The sequence below is a fragment of the Cetorhinus maximus genome, chromosome 15 (assembly GCF_964194155.1).
Source record: "Cetorhinus maximus chromosome 15, sCetMax3.hap1.1, whole genome shotgun sequence".
In the NCBI taxonomy this organism is placed as follows: Eukaryota; Metazoa; Chordata; class Chondrichthyes; order Lamniformes; family Cetorhinidae; genus Cetorhinus; species Cetorhinus maximus.
In genome coordinates, this window is record NC_135893.1 from 82118783 (window position 1) to 82143748 (window position 24966).

The 24966-nt window shown below is 43.6% G+C and overlaps 1 protein-coding gene across 4 annotated transcripts in view; it reads left to right on the forward strand.

The window, feature by feature from the left end:
* The window catches only part of abca3b (ATP-binding cassette, sub-family A (ABC1), member 3b), a 107111-nt gene that overhangs the window by 71863 nt on the left and 10282 nt on the right, over nt 1–24966 (forward strand). For 2 of the 4 annotated variants that reach the window (XM_078558717.1, XM_078558716.1), the window contains 12 exons: nt 2880–2978; nt 5299–5491; nt 6538–6844; nt 9199–9475; nt 11467–11671; nt 12450–12669; nt 13752–13910; nt 15097–15269; nt 17814–17942; nt 22298–22489; nt 23417–23604; nt 24342–24512. In XM_078558717.1, the coding sequence (XP_078414843.1) occupies nt 2880–2978; nt 5299–5491; nt 6538–6844; nt 9199–9475; nt 11467–11671; nt 12450–12669; nt 13752–13910; nt 15097–15269; nt 17814–17942; nt 22298–22489; nt 23417–23604; nt 24342–24512 (2313 nt within the window). The remainder of the gene's footprint in view (nt 1–2879; nt 2979–5298; nt 5492–6537; nt 6845–9198; nt 9476–11466; nt 11672–12449; nt 12670–13751; nt 13911–15096; nt 15270–17813; nt 17943–22297; nt 22490–23416; nt 23605–24341; nt 24513–24966) is intronic. The other 2 variants (XR_013578981.1, XM_078558715.1) reach the window with 2 other exon arrangements.

The window sequence follows — 24966 nt, forward strand, 5'->3', positions numbered from 1 at the left end:
TTTCCATTATTTTTAAATCTATACCTTCTATGCCCTTTTAGTCTTATTTCACCCCACCCCCACTAGAGCTATCTGTACCTTGCGTTTCCTGCTATCCATTCTTAATTAGCACATTCTTTTAGATAATATCACCACCTTTAACACCTCTTTGTTCTTTTGTCTGTGACATCTTTTGATTATCAGCTCCTATCACTGCTTACTTGTTCCTACAACCTCCCCCCCCACCCACACTTTAAACCAGCTTATATTTCACCCCTCTCCCATTTTTACTTAGTTCTGTTGAAGGGTCATGAGGACTCGAAACGTCAACTTTGTTCTTCTCCGCCGATGCTGCCATACCTGCTGAGTTTTTTCGAGGTCAATGTGTAACCTTTTCTCACTTACACTTTTCATAGTGTGTACATAACCCCATAATTTATTATTATTTATGTAACATTCAGTGGGTCGGCATACTATCATCAGTATGCCCCCTGTACAGAATCTGACTTAAAATATTTGACAAGTAGAATCCCATATCCACAGGCAGTGTTTCAACAACCAATTTTAACAATCATTTTTATTTTCATATCTCCTCAAGCCAAAGTACAACATTTCCCATTTTCACCCATAAGAAATATTCTGAAACTGACTGCAATTGAATACCCATCAGGAAGATTAGTATGTGAAGCACTGCTAAAAATAACTAGCTTCATGTTCTTTGAGTCATCTAAAGATAGAAAATTAAGTACACTTTTCTCCAGATTTAATTTTTCTCTGTCTCTTCTTTAGATATAACATAATCTTTCTGTGATGAGCTAGTATGATTAACCTGGATGGGAGTAACACTCTCTCCAAATAAGATTGTTGATTTAAAGTTATTCCACATATACACTGTTTAATATCTAAATTCATATGTGTAAAAGCCCCACAACCTTGACTTCCAATTTTAAATGCAACAGTAATCTTATTAATAACACATTCTCAAATTCTGCAGTACCACCCCATAAGAAATCATCAACATGCATCATGAAGAGACCTGAAAGTTTTCCCTTATGATACCAATATAACATTGCAGAATCTGCTTTTAGTTAAACATAATTAATTTTCAGCCACACCAATCTCACTGAAATGATGCATCATTCAGGCCAGCGATGCATCTACTTAGTTTCCATTGTCTTCCTTCCGCATCTGGTGCCTCTTTAGGCAGCTTCAGAAACAGTGCTCTGTGAAAACTGTTGCCCTGCAGAAATGTGGCTTTTATGTCAATTGGTCTACATTCCCTGGAATATATGGCCAAAATATGTAAACGAAAATACACTTCCACCTGTGGGAGAGTCCACTCTAACATCTCCCAGTTACTCTTTGAAACCCCTAGGATGAGCCTCACTTTGGCCTTAAAAGTCCCACCTGCAAGAATTTTTGCAGTCCAATCCACCTTAGTAATAAAGCTGGTTGCCCCTTACATAGTACCTCAGAATAAACTCCAACTATCTAATTTCCCTTGTTTTGTCTCTCTTTAGTTTATCCTCACATTTATTGGCAGCCACCAAAACTTCACAATCATGAGAATTCCTGCTTCTAGTTCTGTTCCGAGACTGTCCTGTAGCCTTTATCTCATTGTCTAATCTATTCAAGTAATGGCCTCAAATTGCGTTATATTAACGGGACCAGTTCTGCGCGATTGCCCTCTTGCGCTATCAGAGGCCCACTGTCTTTTTGTAGGGGTCAATCACCAGTTAATGCCCACCACGTGTATATATTTAAACACAATTAATATTCAATTAACATCAGTATCTATGTGTATCAGGAAGACAGTTAATGTTTCCTCTCCGCAGATGCTGTCAGACCTGCTGAGTTTCTCCAGCTATTTTTGTTTTTGTTTCAGATTTCCAGCATCCGCAGTATTTTGCTTTTATCTATGTGTGTCAGTCCCAGTCTGTGTGTTGGCCTGTCTGAGTGAGTGAGTGAGTATCTCGATCCCAGTGAGAGTCAGCATGTACATGAATCACAAAAATTTAGTACAGTATGCAGGTACATCAAGTGATTCAGAAGGCAAATGGAATGTTGTCATTTACTACAAGGGGAATGGAATATAAAAGTAGGGATGTTTTGCTACAGTTGTACAGGGCGTTAGTGAGACCACATCTAGAGTACTGTGTACAGTTTTGGTCGCCTTATATAAATGTATTAGAAGCGGTTCAGAGAAGGTTTACTCGATTGATACCTGGGATGGGGGTTGTTATCCTATGAGGAAAGTTTGAACAAGCTGGGCCTGTATCCATTGGAGAGGTAATCTTATTGAAATATATAAGATCCTGAGGACACTGGACAAGGTGGATGCTGAAATGAAGTTTCCCCTTGTGAGAGACTAGAACTAGGGGACACAATTTAAAAATAAAGGTCTCCCATTTAAGACAGAGACGAGGAGAAATTTTTTCTGAGGGCCGTGAGTCTTTGGAACTCTCTTCTCCAGAAAGTGGTGGAGGCAGGGTGGTTGAATATTTCTGAGGCAGAGATTGATAGAGTCTTGACTAACAAGGGAGTCAAAGGATATCGGGGGTAAGCAGGAATGTGGAGTTGAGGCCACAATCAGATCAGCCATGACATTATTGAATGGCAGAGCAGGCTTGAGAGGCCAAATGGCCTACTCCTGCTCCTATATCGTATGTTCATGTCGCTCCCAGTGAGTGTGAGAGTAAAACAAACTCTTGTGCGTGTGTTAAAAGGACCAAGTTATGCAAATGACAATTACTAAGTAACAAAAGTTTATTTGATTGGTAGCAACAGTTGGATTGATTTTATTCTTACACACCAGTACATTCCACACAGCAACACCTGGATCAGAGACTTCCCCTGGAAGTGCTGATGATTCTATATATTTACATCCTTTCTGTCTGCAGGTTTGAAGCCCTTTTCTCGGAACTGGAAAAGAAGAAGAAGGAGCTGGGAATCGCCAGTTATGGAGCCTCAGTCACTACCATGGAGGAGGTATTTTTGAGGTGAGTGTGAGGTTGAGCAGTTTGCAGTTGTTGCACTGGTTCTGTTTCTCTTCCTCTGCTCCCCAAATAGAGACATTTTATGGAATCTCTCACTCTCTCTCGCTCTCTCCCCCTCCCCAAAACAGGCCATGAATTGCTGCAACATATCCCAATATAATCTGTAACATTGCTTCATCTGAACATACCTCATTTTGATTCTCATGGGAAAACCACAGTCAACGAGTATGGTATAAATATAAACTGGCACACTCTTCGCTTCTCTCCTCCTTTAAAATGCTCCACAAAACCTACATCTTTGACCAAACTTTTGGTCATCTGCCATAATATCTCCTTTGGTAACTTGGTGTCACATTTTGATTAAGAACATAAGAAACGGGAGCAGGAATAAGCCATTCAGTCCTTCGAGCCTGCCCCGCCATTTATTAAGATCAAGGATTGTGTCCTTAACTCCACTTTCCTTCCTGTCTCCATAACCCTTGACTCCCTTGTCAATCAAAAATCTGTCTAACTTGGCCTTGAATATATTCAATGACCCAGCCTCCACTGCTCGCTGGAGAAGAGAATTCCAAATGCTAATGACCGTCTGAGAGAAGAAATTCCTCCTCATCTCTATCTGAAATGGGAGCGACCTTATTTTGAAGCTGTGTACCCTAGTTCTAGATTTCCCCATGAGAGGAAACACCCTGGCTGCATCTACCCTGTCAAGCCCTTTCAGAATCTTATATGCTTCAATAAGGTCACCTCTCATTCTTCTAAACTCCAGTGAGTATCGGCCCAACCAGCTCAACCTTCCCTATATAAAACAAGCCTTTCATCCCAGGAATCAGCATAGTGAACCTTCTCTGAACTGTTTCCGATGCAAGTATATCCCTCCTTGAGTAAGGTGACCAAAACATTTTTTTTATTCTTTCATGGGATGTGGGCATTGCTGGCTAGGCCAGCATTTATTGCTCAGCCTTAATTGCCCTGAAAAGGTGGTAGTGTACACAGTAATCTAGGTGTGCTCTCACCAATGCCCTGTACAGTTGTAGCAAGAATTTGCTACTTTTATACTCCATTCCACCTTGCAATAAAGGCCAACATTTTGTTTGCCTTTTTAATTACTTGCTGTACCTACATGTTGATTTTTTTGTGATTCATGTACAAGGACACCCAGATCCCTCTGTACTGCGGCATTCTGTAGTCTGTCTCCATTTAAATAATATTCTGCTTTTTTATTCTTCCTGCCAAAGTGGACAACCTCACACTTTCCCACATTATACTCCTACCAATTTTTTGCCCGCTCACTTAACCTATCTATATCCCTTTGTGGACTCTTTGTATCCTCCTCACAACGTGCTTTTCTACCTATCTTTGTATCGTCAGCAGATTTAGCTACAATACAGTCAGTCCCTTCATCCAAGTCATTAATATAGATTGTAAATAGTGGAGACCCAGCACTGATCCCTGTGGCACTCCACTGATTACAGCTTGCTATTCTGAAAATGACCCATTTATCCCAACTCCCTGTTTCCTGATAGTTAGCTAGTCCTCTATCCATGCTAATATAAAATGCTAATATGCTGATAATCACTCCTATGAAGTGCCTTGGGATTTTTACTACATTATAAATGCTTTATGCATGCAAACTGTTGTTACAATGTTAAGGGAGAGCTTCTAGAAAGTTATAAATAAAATAAACGCAAGGTTTAAAAATGAGGATGGTGTGAAGGGAGAATAAATTTTAAAAAGTATGCAGAAGGTTGTGATCTGACATAGTTTATGTATTTATCTTTGCAACCTATGTTCAATATTGCAACAGTTATACAGAAGCTGGAAAGAAACAAAACCAGACAGCCCAAGGAGATGGGTTACCTCAGGTCTGTTGAAACACAAAGCAGCAACATTAAGAAGCAGCAGCAGTAAGATGGTTCCTTCCACTGCCAGTGGGAATGACTGATCAGTTTTGAGGAATGAGATCCCCCTTTTTTTTCAAACCTTTCCCCTCTCAATTGTCTCTCCACCCACCAACACCCCACTGTCTCACTCTCCCTCCCTCTTGACTCTCTGCCTCCATCCTGTTTCCCTCCTTCCTCTGTATCTCCCCCTCCCTCCTGTCTCTTTCTCTCCCCCCCTCCCATTTCTCTCTCTAACCCCCACCCTCTTTTGTTTCTGTCTTCCTCCCCTCTACCCCTGTCCCAGGGCCAGTCTCCCTTTTGTTGACTGATGATTTTACACCTCATGTTTTGAGTGGAGCTGCTGCTGATTCTGGTGCTGAGGACTGCCGACCCTCCCTTTAGTGTAACTCCAATTGTCATTCAATGCCTTTGGTCCTTTGCAGGGTGGGGAAGCTGGTGGACCCCAGCATGGACTTACAGGCAATCCAGTTGCCAGCAATCCAATACCAACATGAGCGTAGGACAGGTGACTGGTCAACTGGGGAGAAAACCAGCCTGAGTGACCTGATGGATGCTACAGATGACAGTGACCATCATCATCTCATTGACTACCCTTCTATCAAACTGAACACAGGGGTAAGTTCATTAACAACAAAAACAAAAGTACCTGGAAAAACTCAGCAGGTCTGACAGCACCTGCGGAGAGGGATACAGTTGACGTTTCGAGTCCGTATGACCCTTCATCAGAACTAAAAAATTTTATAATCTTTAGTTCTGATGAAGGGTCATACGGACTCGAAACGTCAACTGTACTCCTCTCCACAGATGCTGTCAGACCTGCTGAGTTTTTCCAGGTCTTTTTGTTTTTGTTCTAGATTTCCAGCATCCGCAGTATTTTGCTTTTATCTTGGGTAAGTTCATTAACTCTGAGAAGGGCCTGCAGATGAAGAGGCAGGCATCTTTCAGAATTAAAATGAAGGACCTGCCCTTTTTTTTAACAGCTAACATTTCCAACTTTTAATCATTTATTCTTTAGCTCCCAGTAAGATTAATTGTGTCCGCCTGGCTCTGTGGATAGCACTTTTGCCTCTGATTCAGAAAGTTGTGGGGTTTAAATTCCACTCCACAAACTAGAGGGCATAATCCAGGCTAACACTCCAGTACAGTACTGAGGGAGTGCTGGAGTGCTGTCGGTTATGCCACCTTTCAGAAGAGGTGTTAAACCTCTCAGGTAGATGTAAAAGATTCCACAGCTAATATTTTGAAGAAAACCAGGAGAGTTCTCCTTGGTGTCCTGGCCAATATTTATCCCTCAATTAATATCGCTAAAACAGATTATCTGGTCATAATCACTTTGCTGATTATCAGAGCTTACTCTGTGCAAATTGGCTATTGCATTTCCTGCATCACAAGAGTGACTCCATTTCAAAAAGTGCTTAATTGGCTGTAAAATGCATTGGGGCAGCCTGCGGCCGGAATTTTCCAGTCCCACTGAAAGTCAATGGACTTTTGACTGCCTCTCCAAATTTTCTGTTGCCCCAGAAAATCCTGGCCCCTATATATCTTTAATAGGGGACCGGTGTCTCTGTGGCTCTTAGTGAGCTGGGGTGCTGGTGTTTCTTATTTTGTTGGATTCTCTTGCTCTGTAAAAAGCCTTGACTTCTCCCCCTTCTCTTGTGCAGATCATCCTGTATTTGCAGCAGTTCTACGCCATGCTCATGAAGCGAGCAACATACACCTGGCGGAACTGGAAGGTGTTCACAGCCCAGTTTATGGTCCCGCTGATTTTTGCCTGCTTTGCATTGGTTGTCGCCAAGACATTTCCAGGACCCCAGGATTCACCTCCGCTAAATCTGACTTTGGAAAAGTACGGGCCTACCATTGTCCCTTACTCATTGAGATCCAACTCCCAGACCCAGACTAGAGATTTGGCTCAGACCTACAGAGAGGTGTTGCAAGAACAGCTCGGCAGTCCAAGACAGATCGAGGGTGAGGGACTGACTATACTCCTCTACTAATCTTTCCTTTAACTCTGCACTTGAATCTTCATATTCACAGTCTTCTCATTGTTTTTTTCACAAAACTTTCTTTTTTTTAGTTTTGAGAATATAAGTCATAAATAACTACATTTGTAGGATCACAGCAAAAAACCCATCCTTAGCAGGAGAGCAAACTCTGTGGCCCTGCTTCTGATCACTGCATGTGAGAGCTGCACAGTTCCTCAGCCTTGGTGAGGCAAAGCCTCTGGGATTTGGAATACAATCAACTGACGTCTGCTTTCTACCATGATTTTTGAGCCAATTTAGAATTTTATGGTAAAAGCAAAATACTGCGGATGCTGGAAATCTAGAACAAAAACAAAAATACCTGGAAAAACTCAGCAGGTCTGACAGCATCAGTGGAGAGGAATACAGTTAATGTTTCGAGTCTGTATGACCCTTCATCAGAACTAAGGAAATAGAGAAATGAGGTGAAATATAAGCTGGTAGAGGGGGGTGGGATAGGTAGAGCTCGATAGGGGGCCAGTGATAGGTGGAGGCCAAGAAGAGATTGCCAAAGATGTCATAGACAAAAGGACAAGGGAGTGTTGACGGTGCTGATATTATCTAAGGAATGTGCTAATGGGGACATTAAGGGTAGCAAGCAGGACAAGCTAGTGGCAGATGGCCCTTGCGGGGGTGGGGTGGGGTGGGGGGAAGGGATCGAAATGGGCTAAAAGGTGGAGGTGAAACAATAGATTGAAATAAATTTAAAAATAGGTGGGAAAAGAAAAATATATTTATAAAAAAAAAATCTATAAATTATTGGAAAAAGGGGGATCGGAAAGGGGGTGAGGTTGGAGAGTTCATGATCTGAAATTGTTGAACTCAATATTAAGTCCGGAAGGCTGTAAAGTGCCTAGTCGGAAGATGAGATGCTGTTCCTCCAGTTTGCGTTGAGCTTCACTGGAACAATGCAGCAGGCCAAGGACAGACATGTGGGCATGAGAGCAGGGTGGAGTGTTGAAATGGCAAGCGACAGGGAGGTCTGGGTCATTCTTGCGGACAGACCGAAGGTGTTCCGCAAAGCGGTCACCCAGTCTGCGTTTGATCTCTCCAATGTAGAGAAGACTGCATTGGGAGCAGCGAATGCAGTAGACTAAATTGAGGGAAGTGCGAGTGAAATGCTGCTTCACTTGAGAGGAGTGTTTGGGCCCTTGGACAGTGAGGAGGGGAGAAGTAAAGGGGCAAGTGTTGCACCTTCTGTGGTTTTTTTTTACAAATATATTTTTCTTTTCCCACCTATTTTTAAATTTATTTCGATCTATTGTTTCATCTCCACCTTTTATCCCATTTCGATCCCTTCCCTCCACCCCACCCCCACTAGGGCCATCTGCCACTAGCTTGTCCAGCTTGCTACCTTTAATGTCCCCATTAGCACATTCCTTAGATAATATCACCACCGTCAACACCTCTTTGTCCTTTTGTCTATGACATCTTTGGCAATCTCTTCTTGGCCTCCACCTATCACTGGCCCCCTATTGAGCTTTACCTATCCCACCCCCCTCTACCAGCTTATATTTCACCTCATCTCTCTATTTCCTTAGTTCTGATGAAGGGTCATACGGACTCGAAACATTAACTGTGTTCCTCTCCGCTAGTGCTGTCAGACCTGCTGAGTTTTTCCAGGTATTTTTGTTTTTGTTCTAGAATTTTATGGGATGTGAGGCAGACAATTCTCGTGCCTGCTCCCTTTCCCAGGGATATTACAGGAAGAGGCATCTTTCACTAGCTATGCTACAATTTTTGCCCAAGCTGTTAATGCTTGTTAGCCTGCATGAGGCTGTTGATGGGACCAAATCCTGAGGGAACATTTGCTCAGAGCTGGGAGAATAACTAATTTATAATCTGCACTTTTTAATAGGTAGTCCTCTTACACAAAATCTCCATTGATTGGCAGCCCTCTTACACAAGATTTCTCCCAATAGGCTTACACACAATCTCCTCCAATAAGCAGGTCTCTTAAACAAAATCTCCTTCAATAGCAATCCTCTTGAACAAGATTACTTCCTGTAGGCAGTGCTTTTGCACAAAATTTCCAATGGGCAGCCCTCTTCTACAACCTCCCTTCTGCCCAAGTGTGACCCAGAAATTCAAGGCAACTAGGGGAATTTTTCTCTAAAAATTTAAATTGTTAATGCATTAAAAATATGAACTTTGTTGAGTTGAAGTAATATCTCTTGTGCCTTTGGTTGTGGTGCATGAGTTGCTGTTGGTCACACTGTCAGTGTGGGGCAGTGTTGATTTGCTAAGTTGTATTTATTGTCTGATGTCTGACAGATTCTTGTTACCTTTTTCCTCCAGGTGATATTATTGAATATCTGTTGAATTCTTCAGTTAAGGAAGGAACATCCTTTATTGAACAATGTTTGGTAGCTGCTGATTTCCATGACATACTGATATCTCAAACCAGGATACGGATCTTATTCAATAACTTGGGCTACCATACTTCTGCTACTTCCCTGATGTTAGTGGACAATGCCTTATTCAAAATGCTGGTGGGACCAACAGCTTCAATCAGTACCACCAACTACCCACAGCCCCGCAACATTACAGAGCAAGCAATAGACCAACTGAATGAGTACGTGCTCAGCATTAACCTTCTGCTAGAAATGGTCCACCCGATAATTGGGAGTGGGGTGCCCTATGTGGTGTAGTACTCGATCATATAGACCAGCCACATCCCGAGTTTGAGCCCTTAATCTACACTGAGTCAGCCAGAGATGCCCTGGCCTAGAAAGGGAATAATCAGCCAGTTAATGACTATGTTGTTCCAGTTTTCTCCCTTGCTGTCTGATTGATTCTTGTTAAGGCAGTTTCCACCAGTGAGCTCACTTAACTGCTAGATTTTCAAGCCAAGCAGTGCGCAGCAAAAAATATAAGAAATAGGAGCAGGAGTAGACCATTCAGCTCCTGGAGCCTGTCCTACCATCCAGTGAGATCATGGCTGATCCTCAACCTCAATTCCACTTTCCTGCTCAATTCCCATTTCCCTTGATTTCCTTAGTGTTTGAAAATCTATTGAACTCCATCTTGAATATACTCAATGACTGAACATCCACAGCTCCATAGATTCATAACCCTATGAATGAAGAAAGTTCTCCTCATCTCAGTCCAAATGGTTATCCTCTTATCCTGAGAATGTGCCCCTGTGTCCTAGACTCTCCAGCCAGGGGAAACAACTCAGAACTTGTTTGCATTTCAATGAGATCACTTCGCATTCTTCCAAACTCCAGAGAGTATAGGCCCAATCTACACAACCTCTCCTCATCCCAGGAATCAGTCTATTGAACATTGGTTGCACCCCCTTTAAGGCAAGTATATCCTCCCTCGGTTACCGAGGCCAAAATTGCGCACACTACTCCTGGTGTGGTCTCACCAAAGCCCTGTACAGTTGTAACAAGACTTCCTCATTCTGTTTTCCAACCCTCTTGCAATAAAGGCCAAGAAACTATTTGCTTTCCTAATTACTTGCTGAACCTGCATGCTAACTCTTTTTCTGATTGGTGAACCCTCAATCCCACTGAACACCAGCATTGTCAGCATTTTTAAAAATTGTTTTTTCTATTCTTCCTACCAAAGTCAATAACCTCACATTTTCCCTCACTTAACCTGTCGTGTGTGTGTGTGTTTAATTTTATCAAGTCTTGCTCTAAGAACATATTGCTGATCCCCGTCACCTTTCACCTGCTTCACTTTACTGCTTTGTATTAGGAAAAGTCACACAGTCAGTTGAAGAGCAGCAGTTGGCCAGGTCAGGGAGGAGTAAGTAACTCAGTCAGTGGGTCATGAACAGAACCGACAACTTAAATCAGTGCCTCATGCATCATGGTTAATGCTCTATCCGTTCCTGCACCGCAACACGCAGCTGAGCTTTATGCAGAATGTATATCTAGATTCACATGCCCACTGCACTGTGTGGGCAGGCATTCTATGTAACACCAGTTATTTACTTGGACTTTAGATAAGAAAGCAAAAACAGCCTGAAAGTTCCACTCATAACTGATAATGGTGGATTGGCTGCTGTGAATGTGTACACATTGGGCACTGACTATGCAAGCACTGTGCCTGAACATCACAGTTTGGCACTGTGCCTGTGGTAACTTGAAGCTGATGTCACAATCCCTGCACGCTTCTGATGTGCTGCCATCTTCCTTGGTTGGGAATGAGACCAGAAGCTAAAAAAGACACAATCAGGATGAGAGATTGGGCTTCATTTCTGATGGTGAGACCCCCTCCTTTTAATGGAAGGACATCAGTCCCATTCATAAGCTACACTCCAAATAGACCCAGCTCACTTTATGCAACCATATTGAACACCTAAGGATATTGCCAAGGATATAAGGGAGACATCACTCTACCAAAATTAAAGGTTGTTCCCGGGTGAAAATTTCTGTTGATCATTCAATTGCCTGTGGTTAATGGAGCTGAGAATAACCCTTACTTCAGAATTAAAGTTAGTTAGGGGATGCTGGAGCTAGTAGAATGGTGACATCCTGATCATGGAGTTAGGGTTATAGGTGGCCAATTGTTTATGCACCAGTTCACTGCATTCTTTTTATTTGCTTACAGAAATCGGACAGGATTTGCTTTGGCCTTCAACTTGATGTATGGCATGGCATTTCTGGTCAGCACCTTCACTCTGTTGTTGGTGGCTGAGAGAACCATAAGATCCAAGCACATTCAACTCACCAGTGGCCTTCATATCATCAACTACTGGATGTCTGCTCTCCTCTGGGATTTGATTAACTACTCCATCCCGTGTATCGCAATCCTAGTAAGAAACTAATTCCTGAGCTGACTCATTCCTTGTGAGGAATAGAACAGGAATCTCAACATCTTTCAAACAGTTAGTGGATGTATCCTGTATATAGTGTGATTACTGGACGTCTGTCAGGCTGCATCTGTTTCTGGGTAACTGTGCTGAGAGTAGTTTGGGAGGAAGTGGGTGGTGGAGTTTATAATAAATCGGTCTTATTTACTCATGTTCTGTCCTAATGGATTGATTCTGAAGGTTGGGGGCCCAGTAACAACCTGTAATTTCCATTTCTCTGCACCAGTCTGCCAGTGCTTTTAAATGGGAACTCTCTCCACCAGGCCATAACTTAGCAGGTCTTGCTGATAATCTGAATTCAGAGATAGTCCCATGGGGTAGATGCAGGGACAGAATCTATAATTAATACCCCCTTTAAACCCATTTCTTTGACTAGTGTTTGTTCACTTTGATGATATCCCTACTTTGGCTCAAGTTCCATTGTCTTTGCATCTCTGGGAATGTTTCTGTACAATTGTGAATCATTGCGAATGTGTTCGGAGCCTGTAATTATTTTCCCAGCAGTCGTAACCAATCATGACGTGGTCCAAATCCACTGCAGAACTTGTGGTACTGACACTGCTGAGCTTTATTGTCTGGCTTGTAATAGGTTTGTTTTGGGTACACCTGATCCTCACTGTGAAACCAGAGCTTGAGATGAAAACACAGTCTGATTGCAGCACATAGCCATCAAAAAATAACAAGGGGAGCGCAAAAAAAAATAATTGTGATTTGTTTGCAGGTAATATTCCAGATCTTTCAGCTGCAACCTTTCACTGTGCAGGAACATCTCGGAGATGTGTTGATACTTCTGCTGCTTCACGGCTGGTCTATTATCCCTGTCATGTACCTCTTCCACTACTTTTACTCTGTGATTGCTACAGCTTACATCAGGACCACCATAGCCAACATCCTGACTGGCACTGCTAGCTTCTTGGCCATCACCATCATGAACATTCCAGGTACTCAGAAGTAAGAGACTCAGAAACAGGAGTTTAGGGGCTGAGAATTGCATTCTGCTGCTTCAAGACACCGTAGAATCTTGGTGTCTGAATTTTGCAATTAGACAGGGAGAGCTTTGCCACAATGTACTGCATTAATGTTGTGTTGCATTGCTATTGCCAAGCCCTGTATCAGTGCTGTCACTGGGACATGCATTGGTGCTATCACAGTGACCTGCATTGGCATTGTTATGGTACCCTGCATCACAGCTGACACATGCTGTGCATCAGCATGGTCAGCAGGTCATACATTGGTATGACAGTGATGTGTTGATAGCATAATACTCTGCACTCGTGCTGTCACAGTACCCTGCATTAGTGCTGTGTTGCAGAATGCCAGGATCCAGTTGTTTCCCAGGATTTTGCAGAGGCTGAGATCCATATCTCCCTGCTAAAGATTGGCAAGGAAGAGTCACAAAAAACATAGAAAATCTATGGCACGGAAGGAGGCCACTCAGCCCGTCATGTCTGTACCAATGGGGAAAAAAAGAGCTATCTGATCTGATCCCACTTTCCAGCTCTTGGTCCGTAGCTGTGTAGGTTACGGCACTCCAGGTGCTTATCCAAGTATTTCCAAGGCGCCAGGCGTTACATCGGCTTCACTGTAACCAGGAATATTGACAGATTGATGATACAGAGGAGGGAGGAAGAGCAGATCAGCTAACTGCCCTTGGAATAGGAGAGAACTTGACTTGGGGATGGGGGAAATGGAATAAAGCATTGTCCTGATTCAAGCATTTTGAACCTTCCTGTGGGAACTCAGACTGCTGAACTTCAGATGCTCAGGTCCTGAGGAACCTGCAGTTCCCTTCAATACTGTTTCGTTCCAGTGATTCATCCCTGTCACTAATGGCTCATGTAGCCATCTCCATTGTTGGTGCAAACTGGGCTTGATGCTTTTTGGCAGGTTGAAGGCTGACCATTCAAGGTAAACAGAATCACTTTGCCATCAGCTCTTGTTTGGGGAGGAGTGGGGATGAGGGACTTTGGCTGAGGAATGCATCTAGCTCAGTTTCATTATGTTTAATGGTTTCTCCCCACAGAGCTTGGTCTGACAAACCTAGCAAAGATTCTGGATGGAGTGTTTCTCATTTTACCCAATTACTGCTTGGGACAGGCCCTGAATGATTTTTACCAGAACTACCAATTGATCGCAGTGTGCACCACGAGCCCAGTTGCTGAATATCTGTGCAAGGCATTCAGTGAGTATTCCTCCAGTCTCAAAGCAGTTTTACACACACAATGTATGAACCAAGAAGGAGCTGGCAGGAGGAGGAATGATGTCCTGCTTGTGATGATATGTCATGTAGTCAGATAACAGGAATAATGGAGCCAAAACAGCAGTCAAAGAGAAGTGGGTCTGTTTCCCACTTGTGCTAAACCAGTGTTGTCCAATATAATAGCTCCCAGTCTAATGTAGTTGATTGATCAGTAAGTAAGTATTGGACTGCGCCATTAATTGTGTGATTACAATATTCATACTCACATGTGAACTTTGACTTTTCATTCATTCATGATCGTTCATTGGTAAAATGAAAGCAGAGCGTGTGAATGTTTATCCATCGCTGAGTATTTTGCCACTATTCAGTAAGCAATGAAATAAATGTTGCTGTAATTATCCACATGTACATTTACCATATTGCGAGGAAAGTGTTTTGCCAAATCGGTCACCTTAGCAACCGTTTGCTACTCGGTGATTTGTATTGGACAGCACTGACAGGTTTTACTGTAGGTAAATGCAAAGTATTACATGGAACCTACATGTATTGAAAGACTGACCATCAGCAGAAGTGGGAAAGGTCTGGGATTTGATTGTTTCCAAAAATAAGCTTGTAATCATATAGTGACTTACCATATTAAAGGTTAGAAGGAAATAGAATATACGCCCCACTTGTCCCATGGCCCTGTCTATCATCCCTAATAGAATCGTAGAATTGTTATAGCACAGAAGGAGGCCATTTGGCTCTTCATGTCTGTGCTGGATGTCAGAACAATGCACCTAGTGCCACTGCCCTGCCTTTTCCCCTTAGCCTGCAAATGTTTCCCTTTCAGATAATGATCCAAGTTTCTTTTGAAAGGCATGATTGAATCTCACCACATTCTCAGACAGTGCATTCCAGATCCTAACAACTCATTGTGTAAAGACACGTTTCCTTATGTTGCTGTTGCTTCATTTGACAGTGGAAGGGAATCCAGCTACTGCATTACCCAGGAGTCTGTGGATTATATGTTACCTACCCATTGTCATCAGGGTAGGCTGAGTGGCCTAGAGACAGGGAAATGGACTGAATACCAGAAGATTTTTAAAAATGTTAAAATTAGATTCTCTAATGAACCTCTTCTCACACTATTGTAAGTAATGCCTTGTACATCATTGATCGTTTGCAGACATCACCTACCAGCTTAATTACTTATCCTGGGAATCTCCTGGAGTTGGCCGTTTCATTGTTGCCCTGGCAGCCCAGGGCTTGGCATTCCTGACTCTTCTCTTCCTTATTGAGTTCAGTGTCTTCAAAAGGTTATCCAATTATTTCCATTATATCACCTGGAGAAAGAAAACGGTGAGTTCAAAGAGACAGAATAGTTAGTTAATTAATTGGACAAGTGAGACTGAGAACAATTTTTCTCGACTCCTGATCATTGACATTGTTGCCAAGTGAAGATAAGGAAACTTATTTTCAGCAAGCATTACCAGGTTACTTGCTGCCAGCGCTCTCTATTACTGGACTGCTGGCTTGCAGTTAATCAGAGTATCATTGTAAGAACAAATAGGCAATAAATACTCAAGTAAGTTACAGACTGTAATCTAATCAAGGGGTTTGGTGGGGCGGTGGCTATATATAGAATAACAGATACCCAGAAGTGAACGTTATGTCACAAATATGGGCCAGTTGGGAGTGGGTGTGGGTGGGTGCGGAGCCGATCGCTGCCCGTGATCAGCTGTGCGCCACCATTTTTTGTGGGTGGGCCAGTTAAGGCCTGCTCCACGTGATGCACGCCCGGAAGCACTCAGCGCTACCTGTGCCGGAGGGGGGAGGAGGGAGAGTCGGGGCCTGCGCTCTTTCACGCAGGAGGTTTATATATTAATTTCATAATGTGAATTTCAAATAAAGAAGCGGAAAAATCATTTACACATGTCCCCTCGTGTGACAGCGTCACATGAGCTGGGACATGTTTTTCAAATGTTCCAAAAATATTTATTAATGTTATAAACCCTTCATGAAACCTCATCCCACCCGTGGATGAAGCTTCATGAAAAACGCGAAGGCCGCCTGGGCTCTTCGCCTGCCCACCAACCTTAAGGTTGGACTGGCAGCTTTCTCAATTGGCTTAATTGTTTGATTAATGGCCTTGACAGTTCGGCGGGCGCGCAGTCAACTCTGGTGCGCGCCCGCCGAAAGGAAGATCAGAATGGCGTGCGGTGTCGTCAGGACACACGCCCGACATCACCGCGTGTCATTTTACACGTGGGTGTGCGGGGGCCCGCCCCCACACACTGAACAGAAGATTCTGCCCATAGAGTCAGACCCTACTACAATTCCAATTTAAAAATAATTTCCAATAACATACACATTAATATCTCTTCATGACAGTGAGTTACAGGCTAGAATTTAATTGAGCGGTTTTGGATGGTTTATTTACAGAATAACAGATACTCAACAGTGAGATACAAATTAATATCTACTTGAGAGGTTCAGGGGATTTATATAAACAACAGAATACCCCTGGAGTGAGTTAAAGATTGTAATCTAATCAAGGGGTTTGGTGGGGTTAATATATAGAATAACAGATACCCAGGCGTGGGTCACAGACTAGGCTCTAATCGAGGGGCTCGGAGGTGGTAGTTATATGGAGAATAACAGATACCCAGGAGTGTGTTACAGGCTGGAATCTAATTGAAGGCCTAGGGAGGTTTATATATAGAATTACAGCTACCCTGCTGTGAGTTATGGGTTGGGATCTAATCAGGGGGTTTGGAGGGTTTACGTATGGAATAGCAGATACCCAGGAATGAGTTACTGGCTAGAATCTAATAGCGAAGATCCCGTAGTCCTTTTTTTACTGTTTTACAAGGCTAGGGAATCTCCAAAGCACAGAATCCCCCCCCGCTCAAGGGATTAAGTAAATTGATTGGAGCAAGTGGATTGGATTAGCTGAGTTACATTTTTTCTGATTCCTGAGAAGACTGTCATTCCCACCTTTGCCATCCGTAACCCAAGCTTGCATCTTTACCTCAACCCAATGAAAGTCTATCTCTGTCTCAGGCAAGTGGGGAGAACCTACGGGAGAGTATCCCAAGGAGGGAGGGAAGTGGGGGAGCACCTTGAGGAAGAACCCAGGAATGGGGGTATGAGGGGGAACCTGGGGAAGTGGGACCGGATGTGGGGGAGGATCTAGGGGAGGGGTGATCCAGCAAGGGGGAGTCTGGAGTGAGGGGGCACGGAGGAGGGGAGGATCTAGGGGAGGGGGTGCCTGGTTGTTGGGGGGGTGGTGAGAAGGGGGAGAATCCTGAGGTGGGGTGGACTTGGCAAGGGAGGGAAAACTCAGAGTGGGGGTACCAGGGAATGGGGGAGGACCCAGAGGAGGTGGGGGAGACCCGCAGAGTGGGGAGTGGACGCTGGGAGTTGTTGAGGACCTTGAGGGGGAGGGGAGGAAGATCTGAAAAGGGCTGAAAAAGGGCCTGAACTGAGCTGTGTGTTTGTTGATCCCTGTCAGTGAGCTCTGTCTGGGGGAGGGTGGGTAGTAATCAATAACAGAGATTGTGCCCAAATACAAATCCAACAACTTCCAGTGAGAAATGGAGGGAAATGTCTGAGTTTGTGTAGATTGTTTGTGAAGTTTATTACACTGAGGCTGCAAATGCTGGAGACATGAAACATAAACAGAAAGTGCTGGAAACATGTGGCAAGTCAGTTAGGATCTGTGGAGAAAAGAAGCAAGTTAACATTTCAAGAATGAACCATTATCAATTCTAATGAAGCATTAACGTGTCTCCTCCGCTCTCACACACTGACCTACCATGAGTTTCTTGCACATTCTATGACTAATAGTGTTTTGAGTGGTGTAGTAGATATGAACAGGCTAATGTTGTTGTTTTCTGCTAGGCTTCGTTGACGATAGGCAGGATCCCGCATCTCATTGAAGATTCTGATGTCATGGAGGAGCGTTTGAAGATCGAGCTGACACCAGTTTCCCAAATAGACAGCCCGTTGGTGATAAAGGAGCTCTCGAAGGTAGGTACAATGTCTCTCCAACAATAGTGACATTGCAGCAGGAAACCAGCTATGCAGTGTGAGAATGGGCTCAGTGACCTATCGAGGGGAGGCTGCTGGAGGAAACTCCAATCTTTATCATTCAGTTTTCTGTTGGTTGTCTCAAGTCGCTGGAGCAGTTAATCGCAGTGTAGGTCCCTTTAATTGGTCTGTATCCCACAGTGAGGTCCATCCCTCCAGCTGCCTCCTGTTCTGCAGTAGTAAAGAGCGGTGCACTTGAAAATGGAGCTCCCAGCAATGAGGGCTTCTCAGTCAATCGAAGCGTGACCTCCTGAACCGGCCCCTCCCCTGAGATTCATGCCTGTTATCCTCCCAGGTTAACAAGGCCATAAAAGTGCAAACCAAGCACTAGGCATTATTCCTGGAGAGATAGAATTGAAAAGTAAGGAAGTTATGCTAAATCTGCACTCAACCTTGTTAGACCACATTTACATAGGACTTAGGAATAGGCCATTCGGCTCTTCGAGCCTGCTCCGCCATTCAATAAGATCATGGCTGATCTGGTTGTGGTCTCAGTTCCACTGTCCTGACTGCCCCCCATAACCCTTGACCCCACCGCCCCCCTCATCTATCAAAAATCTGTCTAACTCTGCCTTGAATAAATTCATTAACCGAGCCACCACTACTCTGTGGGGAAGAGAATTCCACATACTAATGATCCTCAAAGAAACTATTTCTCCCCATCTGCGTCTTAAAAGGGAGATCTCATTCTTAAATTGTGTCCTCTGGTTCTAGTCTTCCCCCCGCCAAGTGGAAATATTCTCCTGGTGTCTGTCCTATCAAGTCCCCTCAGGATCTTATGTTTCAATAAGATCCCCTTTCATTCTTCTAAAGTCCCAATGGGTATAGTCCCAACCTGTTGAACCTTTCTTCATACGATAAACCCTTCATCCTCGGAATAAGTTGAGTGAACCTTCTCTGAACTGCTTCTAATGCAATTAAATCATTTTTCAAATAGAAAATAGGAGGAGTAGGCCATTCAGCCCCTCAAGCTGCTCCGCCATTCAATTTACGAGTACTGCATACAGTTCTGATTAGCATATTAAAAGAAGAATATAGAGGCACTGGAGAGGGTGCAGCGAAGATTTACAGGGATGATACCAGAAATACATGGGTATACATATCAGGAAAGGATTGGCAATCTGAGTCTCTTTTCTCCTGAGGAAAAAAAGTGGCTGAGGGGTGACCTAATAGAGGTCTTTAAAATTATGAAGGGTTTTGATAGGGTGGATACAGAGAGAATGTTTTCTTTTATGAGGAAGAGCATAACTGGAGGCCCTCAATATGAGATAGAAATCTAATGTCAAATTCAGAAGAAAATTCCCCAGAGAGGGGTGAAAATGTGGAACTCGTGACCACAGGGGCTGGTTAAAGCAAATTGTATAGCTGCATCTAAGGGAAAACAAACATATGAGGGAGAAGGGAATGCAAGAGTTACAATGATAGATTTAGATGAGGAAAGATGGGAGAAGGCCTGAGTGGATCATAAGAAATACTGTAGGAGCAGGAATAAGCCATTCAGCTCATCGAGCCTGCTCTGCCATTCAAAATGATCATGGTTGATCTGATTGTGGCCTTGACTCCACTTTCCTGCCTGCCCCCCCACCCCTAACCCCAATCACCCACCTCCCCCATAACCATTGACTCCCGTGTGTCTAACTCAGCCTTGAATATATTCAATTACCCAGCCTCTACTGCTCTCTGTGGAAGAGAATTCCAAAGACTAATGGCCCCCTGGGAGAAGAAATTCTTCATCATCTCTGCCTTTAATAGGAGACCTCTTATTTTTAATATGTGCCCCCTTGTTCTAGATTCCCCCATGAGACGAAAGATCTTCTCAGCATTTACTTTTTCAAGCCCCTTCAGAATCTTATATATTTCAATAAGATCACCTCTCATTCTTTTAAACTCCAATAAGTATAGGCCCAGCCTCACAGAATTATTACAGCACAGAAGAAGGCCATTTCTGCTCAACCTTTTCTCATAAGACAACCCAGGCATGGGCTAGTTGGGCTGAATAGCCTGTTTCTGTGGTGTATATCTTATGTATTTCTATAAAATAACAGAGGTGTTAAACAAATATTTTGTGCCTGTCTTCACAAAGGAAGACACAAATTACATACCAGAAATAGAGGGTAACCAAGGGGCGAATAAGAACGAGGAACTTAAGGTAATTAATATCTTTAGAGAAAACTATTGGAGAAACCTAAGGGACTGAAAGCCAACAAATCTCCAGCCCTGATGGCCTACCTCCTAGGGTTCTAAAAGAAGTAGCTGCAGAGATAATGGATGCATTGGTAATGATTTTCCAAAATTACCTAGATTCTAGAATGGTTCCACTGGATTGAAAGTTAGCAAATGGAACATCGCTATTCAAGAAGGGAGGGAGAGAGAACTGAATGATTCTTTAACAGTAGACAAACATTCTTCAATTGCTCTAGCTGATTGTACCTAGCCAGAATGCCATAATGAAACTGCATGTGCAACAAGGCGATGCTTAAACTGATACCTCTCAACGTGTTCAGGAGTTTATAACTTACCTTTATGCCATACTTAATGAGGCCACATTAAAAACTTGTGCAAACTTAAGGAATGCCCTTGTACATTTTTGTTCCCTTTAATGCCATTTAACTTCTTTTCAATCGACTATGGTGGATCTGGTTGATTGCACTGACTTTGTTACCTCCCTCCATGTAGGTCACATTTGATGTTGCCTTCCAAATCCAAATCCCTGCCTATCTTTCCTGCAACTCCATGTTTGAATCTGTTCAATCACAGAATTGCATAGAATGTACAGCACAGAAACAGACCATTCGGCCCACGCAGTCTGTGCCACCATTTATACTTTTCATCAGCCTTCTCCCACCCTTCTTTCTCTGACCTAATCAGCATATGCTTATACTTCTTTCTCCTTCATGTGCTTACACAGTTTCTCCTTAAGTGCATCTATTCTAGTCGCCTCAACTGAAGGATGTGAAGGACCTTGAGAGGTTGCACGGAAGATGTACAAGGGATGAGGGATTTTAGTTACAAGGTTAGGTTGGAAAAGCTGGGGTTGTTCTCCTTGGAGGAAAGGAGGTCGAGGAGAAATCTAATAGCGGGATACAGAATTATGAAGGTTTAGGCAAAGTAGGCAAAAAAAGGCAGTTCCCATTAGCTGATGGTACAAGGACTAGGGGATACAAATTTAAGGTTTTAGTAAAAGAAACAGGGGTGTTGTGAGGAAGAACCTTGTTTTACACAGTGCACAGTAATGACCTTGATCTCGCTGCCTACGAACATGGTAGAAGTGGAGACTACCAATGATTTCAAAGGAAATTGGATGAGCACTTGAGGAAGTTAAATTTGCAAGGCTATGAGGTTTGAACAGGGGAATAGAATTGACTGGATTGCTCTACAGAGAGCCAGCATGGACTCCATGAACCGAACTACATCCTTTTATGCTGTTTTTACCCTATAAAACAGGAAACTACAGACCAGATAGCCCGACATCAATTGTTGGTAAAATGCTGGTATCTTATTATGGATGACTTAACAACGCATTTTGAAAATCATAGTATAATCAGACAAAGTCAACACAGCTTTACAAAAGGGAAATTGTGTTGTACAAATTTATTAGAGTTTTTTTGAAAATGTAACCAGTAGGGTAAATAAAGGGAACCAGCATATTTAGTATACTTGGATTTCTAAAAAGGTGCCACAAAAAATATTAATAAACAAGACAAGGGCTCATGGAGTTGGGGATAATATATTAGCATGGATGTAGGATTGGTTAATATACAGGAAGCAGTGAGTAGGAATAAACAAGGTATTTTTAAGCTGCCAGGCTGTAACTAATGGTGTGCGAATCTTTGAAATTGTTACCCCAGAGAGTTGTGGATGCTCTGTCATTGAGTATATACAAGGTGAGATAGATTTTTGATCTCTCAGTGAATCAAGGGATTTGGGGGCGGGCCAGACTTGAGGGGCCAAATGGTCTATCCCTGTGCCTATTTTTTATATGCTCATGAAAGGCACTACAGAAATGCAAGTCTTTCTTTCTTTCATTCATTATGGAATAACCAGCCTCTGCCCTATTCTTGTAGCCACGGTCTTGATGTGGCTGGTTCTTTTCAGGTGACCCCCAAGGCTTTGATGCTGGGTTGGGGATTGAGGATTTGCTGGGGGTGGAATGGCGAAGGGGCAATTTTAGGTCGAGGAAATGGCTGGGCTTTCTGATATTCAAGTGGGTCATTACCTGGCATTAACTCCCAGTTGTGTTTATATTTGTAGTGCTTAATGATCTCCTAGTCTGTAATTCACACTTTGTCTTTCAGATTTATCACAAAGAGACAGTTTTTGCTGTGAACAAGATTTCTTTAGCTGTAAATAAAGGGGAATGTTTTGGATTGTTGGGGTTTAATGGAGCTGGAAAATCAACCACCTTCAAGATGTTGACTGGTGATGAGAAGATAAGCGGGGGAAATGCCTATGTCAAAGGTTACAGCATCCTGAAAGACAAAAAAAGGGTGAGTACTCGCCAGCCATTCAATAGTACAAAGTGCTTACAGCACAGAAACTGTGCTGTAATTTTGTCCAACTGGTCTATGCTGGTGTTTATGCTTAAATTCAATCTCCTCCCACCCTTCTTCATCCACCCTTCAGCATATTCTTCTATTTCCTTTCTCTTTCAGGTTCCCCTTAAATGTGTCTATACTATTTACCTCAACCACCTTTTGTGGTAGCAATTTCCATATGCTCACCACTCTCTGGGCAGAGGTTTTTCTTAAATTTCCTATTGGATTCATTAGTCACTGTCTTATATTGATGGTCGCTGGTTCTGATCTGCTCCACAAATGGGAACATCCACTCTATGTCTATCCTATCAAACCCTTTCATAATCTTAAACATATCTATTAGGTCACCACGCAGTCTTCCCTTTTCTAGAGAACAGAACCCCCACCTGTTTAGTTTATCCTGGTAGGTATAACATCTTAGTTCTGGTATCATTCTGCTGAACCTCTTTTGCACCTTCTCCAGTGCCACAACAACTGTACAGTTAAATAGTGATATACACTACATCGGAGCAGACACCCTTTCATTTTTTGCCAGGGTAGTTTCTGGGCATTGCAGGTAGGTCATTGTTAACTGGACTGAGGAAGACAAGTGGGTAAAGTATGGGGGAAGTTTCCCAGACAGGTCTTGGCTCTTGGCACCAGGCAGAGGGCGTTCCCATCCCTCGGGGGGAAGGTGGGGGGGGGGGGGGGGGGGGGGGGGGGGGGGGGGGGTGGCGTTCCCATCCCACAGGAGGGGAACGGGGTTTCACATCCCACCAGAGGAGGGAGCGGGGGGGGTTTCACGTCTCGCAGGTGGACCGTGGGGTTGCAGATCATGGAATCTCAGCCCACTGAGTTTTCTTTATTTCTTTGTTTTTTTTCCTCTCTGTTTCTGGATAGGTGCGGCAGAACATTGGTTACTGTCCCCAGTTTGATGCTCTTCTTGGTCACATGACAGGGCGGGAAACGCTATTTATGTATGCACGATTACGGGGCATTCCTGAGCATACCATTACCCAGTGTGTGGATGATGTGATGCAGAGTCTCTTGCTCGAACCTTACGCCCGGAAGCTGGCACGGACATACAGGTGAGTAAAGCCAGGCCTTCACTACGCCTCCTTACCCTTACATTCTCTTCACTGTTCATTCATATTAGATGGAAGGGCCGGTGTTGGCAAATTTTTCTCAATGGCCATAAAGTTCACAGCACAGAGGAGGCCATTCAGTCCATCACATAATGGGCTGCAGTGCCCTTCCTGATTCTGCTCAATTGCAAAACATACGGGGGTGATTACATAACTGAGGTGAACTTGTTTGGGTTTGGTGGGGTTGGGCTGGGGGCTGGGGGCAGGTGGTAATGATGGAGAGAAGAACTGCAGTCATTTTGAGGCCGTGCCATCCGTAGGCTACCAGATCAACAATAAGGAAATTCCCAAGAGGGGAAGGAGGGAACCTTTTGCTAAGATTGCCAGTCTCTCTCTCTCTGTGCTACGATTCCCAGTCTCTCAATGTGCTGTGATTTCTAGTCCCTCCCTCTGCTGATATTCCTGGTTCCTCCCTGTTATGAGATTCCCAGCCTCTGCCTGTGCTGAGATTCCTAGTCTCTCCCTAAGTCAAGATTCCCAGCCTCTTTCCCTGTCCAGGGATTTCTGGTCACTCTCTCCCTTTTAAAGAGATCCCTGACCTCTCTGTCTCCCTGTAAAAGAGGTTCCTGGCTTCTTCCTGTGCCAAAATTCCTGGCCCCTCTCTCTCCCCACACTGAGATTCCTGGTCTTTGTCTCCCCGTGCTGAGAATCATGCTGCTGCTGGTTTTGTCCTGTCCTAGTGGTGGAAATAAGAGGAAGTTGAGTGCCGCAGTGGCGATGACCGGAAACCCTGCTGTCATCTTCCTGGATGAACCTTCCACCGGCATGGATCCCGTTTCCAGGAGACTCTTATGGGATGCAATGACCAGATTTCTACACAACGGGAAGTCTATTGTCATCACTTCTCACAGGTAGGCAATTTGCTTCTCTGTTAGAGTAGGATTACACTATCATTCATAATAACCGGAGGAGGCAATTCAGCCCCTTCAGCCTGCACCATCATTTAGATCATGGCTTATCGGCACTTTAATTCCATTTCTCCACCTTGGTTCCATAACTGTTGGTGCTCTTGACTAACAAAAATCTTATCAATCTCAGTTTTTCAATTTCATTTGACCCCACAACGTCAATTGCTTTTTGAAGGAGAGTGTTCCACATTCCCACTACCCTTGTGTGCAGCAGTGCCCTGTCATTGTCCCTGAACAGCCTGACTCTAATTGTAAGGTTCTGCCCCCTTGTTCTGGATTCTTCCACCAAAGAAAATAGCTTCTCTCTACCTACCATATAAAATACTTTAAAAATCATAAACACTTCAACCTAGCCATCTCCCCTTGACATTCAATGGTTATGAGGGGTAGACGGCAA